At 45.6% G+C, this 10,730-nt stretch overlaps 1 protein-coding gene across 1 annotated transcript; it reads left to right on the top strand.

Annotated features, from left to right (window-relative positions):
- Nucleotides 1–118: 118 nt before the first annotated feature.
- On the top strand, nt 119–10,450 carry slc17a7a (solute carrier family 17 member 7a). Its single transcript, XM_076137008.1, has 13 exons — nt 119–180; nt 6,750–7,002; nt 7,493–7,611; nt 7,723–7,837; nt 7,916–8,003; nt 8,129–8,215; nt 8,479–8,621; nt 8,711–8,860; nt 8,983–9,115; nt 9,277–9,387; nt 9,770–9,897; nt 9,990–10,059; nt 10,149–10,450. The coding sequence occupies exons 1-13, from the start codon at nt 119–121 to the stop codon at nt 10,448–10,450; spliced, it is 1,761 nt and encodes a 586-aa protein (XP_075993123.1).
- Nucleotides 10,451–10,730: the final 280 nt, after the last annotated feature.

Here is a 10,730-nt window from a genome sequence, read left to right as displayed (position 1 = left end):
TGTCTCTCGCTCATTCACGATAGGGAGGGAGAGAGAGAGAGAGAGAGAGAGAGAGAGAGAGAGAGAGAGAGAGAGAGAGCGCACTCACACACACCGGCCGGATCACGGAGCTGTAAGGATGGAGATCCGACCGGACAGATTTAAAGCGGCAGCCGGTAAAACTCTGGGGAAAATTAACAGGTACGAGCTTCACTTTCTACTTTGGGTTTTGATTCCATGTGCACTCGTTTTAAAGCTCGGCCCAGGTTTGGTTCCGCGGGCAGCGTGGGTCCTCATATGGACGCGGGTTCTCATTCTCTGCCCTTCCCTCCATATCAACTTCACTAAAGGTAAAGTAGAGTAAAGTTGCGTTGATGTGCAGGAGATGAGCCGCAAACTTCTGCAAATGAGCGCAAAGCAAAACGTCCAGATCGCCTTAAACGCAACGCACCGAGGCGAGACAGGAGAGGCAGCAGACAAGAGAGCAAATGTGCCACAGCAGAGATGAGTTTACACATATATGTGTGTGTGTGTGTGCGTGTGTGTGTGTGTGTAAGTAATGCTACAAGGATATGATATAATGGAATGGAATGGAATGGAAAGAAAGAAAGAAAGAAAGAAAGAAAGAAAGAAAGAAAGAAAGAAAGAAAGAAAGAAAGAAGTGTGTTGGTCAATTTTATTGGGGTTTGTTGCTTTAAATATTGCAGACTTCTTTCCCAAAATGATGTCTTCTGTTGATCCTTGTTCATTGTTTCCTTTGTTGATTTGTCTCCGCTCAGAGTGGGATGAGTGTGTGTTGGCGTTTAGACAAGAAAAATGTTGTTACATAATCTTGTGGCATGACCAGATGGAAGCAAGTCTGTCTATCTATCTATCTATCTATCTATCTATCTATCTATCTATCTATCTATCTATCTATCTATCTATCTATCTATCTATCTATCTATCTACCTATCTATCTATCTATCTATCTATCTATCTATGTTTGTCAATTTCATCGCGAAGAGTCAGCAACCAGTGATAAAGTGTGTGTGTGTGTGTGTGTGTGTGTGTGCTTCGACATACAGTATTCCAGTGTATGAAAATGTATTTTACGCAACTGTGCTCAGAGGACAACTGATGTTATAGAGATTGTAGTTATATAAATAATAGAAGCTAAATAGAAGCTAACAAACCTTCACGCGTTTTGTAAATACAGTATACAAATTATTTATTTAAAACATAATTCAGGAAAAATATGCCTGTGATAGTTTGTTATTATCATTCTCATATTCCATTCAAGTATTCACAAACATGTGAAATATACAAACAAACTTCCTGTCAGCGCTGCAAGTTGCATGATGGAGGGATGTGCTGAGAATATTTCATTTAAAAAAAGAAAAAAAGAGAGATTAAAGGCGGCGATAGAGCCACGATGCAATAACCCACGCTTTAAGCTCGCCATCTCTCAGGATTTGAGGTAGCAACCAAACGTATAAATCCCATCCTGAAATAGCCGGAATGTTTTTCAGTCCAGCTGTCAAGCCACGCAAATCCCCAAACTCTCCCCTCCTGCTCCCTCCATCCCAGGCCGTGTCACTTCCTCCCTCCATCCATCCATCCATCCATCCATCCATCCATCCACCCATCCATCCATCCATCCATCCATCCGCCCATCCCAGGACACCGACCCAGACATCTCCGAGCCAATCGGGGGTCTCCCGGATTAACAGACATGCAGATCACGGGCGTTTTTCTCTTTGGTTGATCGTGAGCCACGTGCACACTATATGCAAGCTGATGTTGTGAGAGATGCAATGTGTCAGACTGGTTTGTGCGAGCCAACGTCCCAGTATGATTGAAGGCACGTGTGTGTGTGTGTGTGTGTGTGTGTGTGTGTGTGTGCGTGTGTGTGTGTGCGTGCGTGTGTGTAATCTCAACACAGACAAAAACCGTGATCCCTCCTGATGAAAGCAGCCAGGGGTTCATCTATTATTTAATCATACTCTCCATCAGAATGCATCTCATGTTTCTATATTAAACTCCACTAGGCAAGCATAAACTTCAGCACCTTAAGGTCAGATACACGCCGCTCTTCCTCCTTTAACATCTTTCAATCACAGAGAGACTGAAACATTTTGATTCTGGAGAATGTTGCACCACTGATATTCAAATATTAATATGATTATATAAATATAATGTATAATATCTTGGACTTGGCCATCCCAACAGAAACGTGGCTCCTCTGCTGCTCATCAGTGTAGTTGAGGCAGAGCAGATTTGTCAGTAAACTTTGGCAGCAAGCTGAATGTCTTTGGCGACACGGAGAGGTTGATTCGACACCAAAATGCCGTCGTCTCTGCGTCTGTGCCAGCCTGCGTCGTCTCTCCCGGAATAATTGTACTTGTGTTTCTTGGGCGAACATTTGATTTTAACACTGGAGACCTGAACAGTTTGGAGAGTAAGCCCGACTGCTCAGCACGCACAGTTACTGGCAGCGCTGCCGTTTTCTGCTCGTAATGTCGGCACAGTTTCAGTGTTTTGTAGTGTATCAGTGGGTTACAGGCAGAAACTGGTGAGGTTTTTTAGTTCCTGTTGTTCCGCCGCTTTACCATCCAGAAACAAAAACAAGTGGGCAAACAAACAGAGAGAGTCATGAAAGATATCACATAATCAATAACCATCATATTATATCACACAGCTCAGTCTATTATGAGAAAGCTAGGAAGAGAAGAACAGCACGGATGCCTCAAGCAGCTGAATTCACACACCGTCAATACCTACAGTGTGTGTGTGTGTGTGTGTGTGTGTGTGTGTGTGTGTGTAAAAGTCTGCACATATGAAGTCAGTATTGATTGAAATATGCCATGTTAGAATGTTGATGATTGAAAGCTGTGAAGGTTACACATGTATGTGTGTGTGTGGTTGCGTGCTTGCAGATTGTGTGTTTGTGCACAGGAGGGAGAGAGAGAGAGAGAGAGAGGTAACAGGATGAGGAGGAGGGTGTCTCCCTAGGTGACACATTCCCACAGAGACCCAGTCTGTTCACTTGGGGGGGAGAGAGAGAGTTAGAGAGAGAGAGTTAGAGAGAGAGAGACAGAGAGAGAGAGAGAGAGAGAGAGAGAGAGAGCGACACACAAGCAGAAGTGAAGAGACACCACAAATGTAACAATAAAATAACTGCAGAATGCCACGTAAGGAACACGTAACATACATACTGAACAATGCGGGACATTAGAGGTGTTATATAATGTTTGTGCGGTCGGTCGGTCGGTCAGTCGTTTCCCTCCCTCAGCCCTCTGTCATCCTCTTATGTGAGGATTACAAAGCACAATCTGTGAATTGATGAATTTAATGTGGGAGGTAACAAATGTCTTAGGTCACACACTGTTCACCTCTGGCCTCTCCATCAAAAAATGAATTCACCCAAAATAACAATTTCATCTGATAAATGGAGGAAAATCATCACGGCGAGTGGAAGTCCAGAGAGTTTGAGTGCTGAATGAGAGCGACCATTCTTTAAAAATAACAATCGCTGATCGTTCTGTAATGTTTAAGATGCTATTTTCACTTTACATATTATAAAACATCACAAGTAACTTAAAAAAAGAGTGAAAAGCACTGATTGTATTATTTGGACTGCATCTTTAATTGATTGTGTCAGGCTGGTTGTGCGCAACATTTCCTGTCATATTTTATTCAGGCGTCCCGTGAGGCAGCTGAACATTGTTTTCCATCACGACTCTTCTGGTTTGGCCTCTGCATTAGATCGTCAGTTGGAGTTGTGTGTAGTTGTGTAGGGCTGAGTGGTGTAGTGGTGATGGTTCAGAGAGCCTGAGGTGAGCTGGTGACTCCTGCACGGCCGCTCACGCTAGCTCACTCATTAGCCGCTGCCAGCTGAGGCCAATCAGATCCTAACGAGCTCATGAGAGACGCTCCACATCAGCTGAGAGTGGAAGCTCACAGCTAACGTGAAGGCAAATGTCCTGGGACACGCTCAATATGGTGTGTGTGTGTGTGTGTGTGTGTGTGTGTGTGTGTGTGTGTGTGTGTGTTTCATACCTTCACATGAACCTGGATCCTTTTACCACCAATCAGCACTGTTCAACTTGAAATTACGCCACTACTCTACACAATGTCAGGCAGACGTCATGACAACGTTTGACTCCCACTGGTTGGATAACACACACATCAGTCACCCTTTGACCTTTATATTTTATTTATAATTTTAGCCTTGGTTACCATCTATCAGATATGACACTAAAGATTTAATCAGCAATAAAACGACATATCTAGCATCTAAATGCTTTTTGTGTAAAAAAAATAAAAAATAATAAATAATAATAATAATAATGATGTACTGTATTGTTATGAATTAATATTGATTTTATTAGTTTCAGATAAACTGTTTTGGAAAAATTTGTGAAAAGTTGTGTTATATAAATACAAATACACTTCTTGACTATCTCTTTCAAACACAGTATTGTACCTGTGCTAGTCAGCTATTTTGGCCCACACACACACACACACACACACACACACACACACACACACACACACACACACACACACACACACACACACACACACACGTTGCCCTTTAGCGGGATGCATCTGTAATTAACATTAGTTTTTGCTGTGGGCGCGCCTCGTTAGCTGCTAGCATATGTGGAGTTGTCAGGCTGCAATCTGTCTGTAGGTTAATGAGAATCCTCCTGCAAGCTCCTCAGTCACTACAGTGGGAGGCCGAGCTCCTGCAGGGGGCTGAGTCTACCCCCCCACACACACACACACACACACACACAGCGTCATTTATCACACAAGCTCTTAGGTCAGCGTGTTGCCTTCACATACACTAAAAGACGCTTTGCATTCTGAAAAACAGCTTCAAGGTTTCATTTTGTTTTACTTTGTGAGGCTTCATGCACGGATGTGTTCCCCTATTTTCAAATATCATTTCAAGAAGTGACAAAAATAGAGAAATTTCAGCCATATTTCCACAAACCACATTATGTGCTCGATGTTTCTGAGTCTCCAATAAAACTACTTTGCATAGAATTAAAACGGGACTGAAACTAGTGTAACGATTTTAGATTCAGAATCGGAAAAACCAACGAATGGAAGTTACACGGACTCATTTGGTTGCTTGAGTGAGTTTGGATCAGACTGAACCTGCCAAAAAACAAAACACTGACAAGATGAGGATGTTTAACATTTAAGATACTAAAATTTATTTCCCTTTATTCATTTTTACAAAGTGATTTTATCTAAAGCAGTGGAGCGGCACTGTGCTCACTGCTAGTTTGTCCTTCCATATTCATTTCCGGAAGTAAATCATTTTTGTAATCCTAATCTGAATGTTGTGATGGATTAAGAGAGAGAGAGAGAGAAAGAGAGAGAGAGAGAGACAGAGAGAGAGAGAGAGGATGCAACCTGTCTAATCTCTCAGAAATTCCAAAATGGTTTACTCTACACACTATCACTTCTTTACTTCTTCATCAGTCAGTGTGTGTTCCTTGTGCTTGTGAACGACGGGCCGGCGCTGAATTTGTTGATTTCAGCTCCGTCACATCTCTTTTTTTCCTCTTGGTTCGCCGACAGATTGCATGAAATCCGAGAGATTACGTTGGAATGGGTCGTGTGGAAAATGGCGTATAGGGAGTCAAATCCTCCCTCAGAGCGAGACAGGAAACAGGAAACAGGACGGAAGACATGGATGAGACCACGACCTTTTAGAGTACCACCATACACATTATGATACATTAAAGATCAAATCTACGCTGCGCTGTTTAATCGTGGAGTATTCTGCTCTGAGTGTGTGTGCCTGTGTGTGTGTGTGTGCGTGTGTGTGCGTGTGTGTGTGGTTGGGTAGTTGCTGAGCATGAGGAGGCAGATGGCTGCTCACCTGACGTCTCTGTGTGACGCCTGTGGTTAAAAAAAGTAACACTGAGCACCAAAAAACCTTTTGTCACAAATGGAATTATTTTGAAGATGAAGGTGAAAGTGAAGATGAAGATGAAGAAGGAGGTTAAGATGACGAAGATGAAAATGAAGAGGGAACCAAAGGTGAAGATGAAGATGAAGATGATGATGAAGATGGAAGTAAAATATTGGATATAACAAGACAACCAGTAACTGCAAACGTCTTTAATTACTATTTAACACCAAACTATAAGCCAGATTGCTTTACAGGTCATCCACAGATTTCATTTACTACTTGCTTTTTTTACGGACAATCCATCCAAAACTAAGAGACGTGGATCTCTTCATCCTCCCGTGGCGTCAACACGTGCAGCTCAATCTGCAACCCGATATGCAACAGCCACTAATGTGTGTAAGTAAGATGGTGCTGATTCAGTTTGGCTTCTTCTAGTTGTTTCTTTCTCTTCAAGCTGGTGTATTATTAGAACAAGACACATTTTCTGTAGGCTGCTTCTCTCTGGCTCGCTTTGGCGAATTCTCTGCACTCTGACATGGTGAATAATCCAACTTCTTAACTCTGTGTGCGTGTGTGTGTGTGTGCCTGTGGGGGTGTGTGTCTTTGTTGGGTGAAGAGAGGAAGAGAACGACTGTGAAAATAAAATGTATTTACCAATTCAAACCCAGTAAAGTAGTTTATACTGTGTAAATGTCAGGATAGGCACGATACCACCTGTAGTAATCCTACTGTACATCTCTGCATTTGACCAACGTACCAATCCCATAAGTTGATTTGATGTGTTTTGCCCTTTGGATGCTCAGGTCCTATTGATCTGGATCCTCTCGTGTTCTCCTCTCTCGTCTCCCGCCAGGCTGATCGAGAAGCGGCAGGCCAATGGAGAAACCATCGAGTTATCGGCGGAGGGTCGGCCGGAGCTGGTGGAGGAGAAGGAGCTGCCGGTGGTGGACTGCACCTGCTTCGGTTTGCCCCGCCGTTACATCATCGCCATCCTGTCCGGTCTGGGATTCTGCATCTCGTTCGGCATCCGGTGCAACCTGGGCGTGGCCATCGTGAGCATGGTCAACGATCACACCGTCTACAAAGGCAACAAGGAGGTGCTGGTGGTGAGTGGGACAAAGCAAACGCATCACAGCCGCCGCGTTACGTCAGAGGAAGTGTGCGTCGCCAGCCGTGAGTGGACCGATATAAATACAATGCACTATGTTTAATTCGATTACCATGGAAACAGCCTTGTAATGCTCAGCGCTCACTCAAGAAAAGAATCTTGGGTGAATGAAAAATGGAGAGATTCATTCTAGAATCCATCTTAAGGTTACTGCAGTCATGTGTGATAGACTGACAGGTCACCAGAAAGGCCGGGAGGTCGTCACAATCACTGATGTTCATCCTCTGAGGAACATGATCATCTACAGAGAATGGAGAGGGAAATGCAGCAGTGAGTTTCCATAGTATCGTGACTAGAATAGGATCTTTTGGGGGTTGAATTAAAGACAGAAATGACTCCTCGTCTCCTCGTCTCCTCGTCTCCTGGTTTGTTTTTGCAGTAAATTATGCATTGGCTGCCATCACAGTGTGGCTCTTCCTCTTTCCCAGGCCGCTCAGTTCACCTGGGACCCTGAGACGGTGGGGATGATCCACGGCTCTTTCTTCTGGGGCTACATCGTCACGCAGATCCCGGGTGGATTTATATGTCAAAAATTTGCAGCTAACAGGTGAACGTCTTCCCGTGTTCACTTCCTTTTCCTCTCACTGACCGGCCCGAGAATCGCGCTCGTCCCACATGCCTGAAGCCTTTGCGTGTGTGTGTCTTCTGTGTGTTTTAGAGTGTTTGGATTCGCCATAGTGGCCACGTCCACCCTCAACATGCTGATCCCATCTGCCGCACGCTGCCACTACAGCTGCGTCATACTGGTCAGGATATGCCAGGGCCTGGTCGAGGTGCGTCGCACCGTCCATACGAAACAGAGATTATGTGCGTGTGTGTGTTTGTTTGATGCAAGCCTCGCTCTCTTGCAGGGTGTGTCCTACCCAGCCTGCCACGGGATCTGGGCCAAGTGGGCTCCCCCTCTGGAGAGAAGTCGACTAGCCACCACAGCCTTCTGCGGTAAGTGAAGAAACAGGCCACTTCAAACCCTTTAAACTCCTTAATTCCCCCTTTATTGGTTCTTTTTGTTTTAACTTGAGCGTCGTCTCGTCACGTCTATCTTCTCTCCTTTGCCGCCCTGTCAGGGTCTTATGCTGGTGCGGTGGTGGCCATGCCTTTAGCTGGGATACTGGTGCAATACACTGGGTGGCCTTCAGTGTTCTACGTCTACGGTTTGTACCTTTAATCTCTCATCTCAACCTGATGGTTTGTTACCTGCAGTTGATTTCAGTCCCGTTTTGGTCTTTGTTGTTCCTTTGTCTCAACTTCTTCGTGACTCATTCTTGTCCTCAGAGTGTCACATTCGTCCTCGCTCCATCTGTCTGTTTACCCGGGTTTCTTCTGCTGTACTGCTCACGTTTCTCTGGCCTCCTCTCTTGCTCCCGTCTCACTTGGCTCCTCTTCCTCTCTCTCTCTCTCTCTCTCTCTCTCGCAGGCAGCGTAGGGATATTCTGGTATTTGTTTTGGATTCTGGTGTCATACGAGAGCCCCGCAGCTCATCCCACCATCACGCCGGAGGAGAGGAAGTACATCGAAGAAGCCATCGGAGAGTCGGCGTCCTTTGCCAACCCTCTCCAAGTGCGGTGCCGTCAGTGTCTCCACAATCCAGCCGCACGTGTTTGTGCACAATCAAATCCCACTAACGTCCTGTTTGTTTTGGACGGCAGAAATTCAAAACCCCGTGGAGACATTTCTTCACCTCCATGCCGGTCTACGCCATCATCGTGGCCAACTTCTGCAGGAGCTGGACCTTCTACCTCCTGCTCATCAGCCAGCCCGCCTACTTTGAGGAAGTCTTCGGTTTTGAGATCAGCAAGGTGAGATGGCACGGTTGCGTAACTACTCCACTACTTGACGACTGTCTTGACTCGAGGCACATTGGTCCTGTGTGGACGCTGATTTTCAAGAAATGTCCTCTGGCCTTCTCCTCCTCTGTCAGGTGGGCATGGTGTCGGCGTTGCCCCACCTGGTGATGACCATCATCGTGCCTATCGGGGGACAGTTGGCGGACTACCTGAGGACCCACAACCTGATGTCCACCACCAACGTCAGGAAGCTCATGAACTGTGGAGGTGAGAGGACAAAAGCAGACAGCAGATTCACTTCTTTTACACATTTTCCTATTTACCCATTTAGCTAAAACTAGCTACTGTGCAATATTGAGTGAGTCTCATTGGGGACACTTTTTTTTTTGGGTGTTTATGTGTATGTGTGTGTGTGTGGTGTGTTTCAGGGTTTGGAATGGAGGCCACCCTCTTACTGGTGGTGGGCTTCTCTCACACTAAAGGCGTCGCCATTTCCTTCTTGGTCCTCGCTGTGGGCTTCAGTGGATTTGCCATCTCAGGTTTGTTTGGTCTGAAGTGAAGTGACATCGTTTCTTCGTTAGTTCTTTGTTAGATTTACTCCTCACGCTTTCTTTTCTCTCTTTTTTTTCATTTTGCTGTGAAGTCAGGAGCAGTTCCAGCATGAGCGATAACATTCACACATTTAAAACTCCAAACTGTGATTGTGTTACAAGTGGATTTCTTCAAACTACAAAAAAAAAACCACCTTCTGTAAAGTTTTAACCCACACAGGCAGCAATGCATCCTGGGAATAAGGATGACAGCAGTGTTTGTTAGCGTGTTTAGTTTAAATCGAAAGACTTAGTTTAAGTCTAAAGACTAAATCTAAAGATCAGTAACTGCTGAGAGATTTTTGTGGGCTGATTTTGTTCTCGCTCTCAGGTTTTAACGTCAATCACTTGGACATCGCTCCTCGATATGCCAGCATACTGATGGGCATCTCCAATGGCGTGGGGACGTTATCTGGAATGGTGTGTCCTCTCATTGTGGGAGCCATGACCAAACACAAGGTGCGTCTATTTGTTTTCCACCTCAAGATCGTCTGACGTGTTATTGAAGCGTTCGAAATGGAGACGTTAAAAGCCGAATTTCATCCTTTCAGACGCGTGAGGAGTGGCAGTATGTCTTCCTCATAGCTTCCCTGGTTCACTATGGAGGAGTGGTGTTCTATGGTAACAGTCCTCTGCTTACTTTGGCAGTTGCGCAATACGAGGCCTCAGTCTTAATCCTGATCAAATGAGATGTGTTCTTCCCTCGCCAGGACTCTTTGCGTCCGGAGAGAAGCAGGTATGGGCGGACATCGAGGACACCAGCGAGGAGAAGTGCGGCATCATAGGCGAGGACGAACTGGCCGACGAAACGGAGGAGATGTACCGCGGCGGCGGCGGCGGCCAGTACGGGGCCATGAGCCAACCGGTGGGCGGCTCCAACGCCGGGGGGGCCGGAGGCGGGGGGGCCAGCGCCGGGTGGGTATCGGACTGGGATAAATCCGAGGAATACGTCCAGCCGCCCGGATACAACCGGTACAAGCAGGAGGGAGAAGAGGAGAGGGAGCTGACATAGAAGAACGACGTAATGATGAAGTGAATGAGAGGATGTTGTGGTTTTGGGTGAAAGAGAAGGTCACTGCAAAGCTGAATGGAACTGTCGGATGCTTCTGCTCATTTTCGTGTGCGTATGTGTGTGTGTGTATGTGTGTGTGTGTGTGTGTGTGTGTGTGTGTGTATGTGTGTGTGTGCATGCATGCAGGTATCACACTGGTTACTCCACATAAAGACATATTCATTTCCAAAAGCTGAACTCATCTCCCAGGATGATCTCCCTCGCTGCTCCTGAGGCCTTT

The sequence above is a fragment of the Genypterus blacodes genome, unplaced genomic scaffold (genome assembly GCF_046128005.1).
Source record: "Genypterus blacodes isolate CSIRO-AG114 ecotype Tasmania unplaced genomic scaffold, CSIRO-AGI_Gbla_v1 ptg000291l_1, whole genome shotgun sequence".
Taxonomy (NCBI): Eukaryota; Metazoa; Chordata; class Actinopteri; order Ophidiiformes; family Ophidiidae; genus Genypterus; species Genypterus blacodes.
Note: the sequence above shows the minus strand (reverse complement) of the source record. Positions and strands in the feature narration are given on the sequence as shown.

What these genes read in the sequence shown, in the direction of transcription:
- slc17a7a (XM_076137008.1), top strand. Translation starts at nt 119, where the DNA reads ATGGAGATCCGACCGGACAGATTTAAAGCGGCAGCCGGTAAAACTCTG. An exon ending in AGCCACCACAGCCTTCTGCG is followed by an intron (nt 8,004 to 8,128) that starts GTAAGTGAAGAA and finishes CCGCCCTGTCAG; the next exon opens with GGTCTTATGCTGGTGCGGTG. An exon ending in CCTTTGCCAACCCTCTCCAA is followed by an intron (nt 8,622 to 8,710) that starts GTGCGGTGCCGT and finishes TTTGGACGGCAG; the next exon opens with AAATTCAAAACCCCGTGGAG.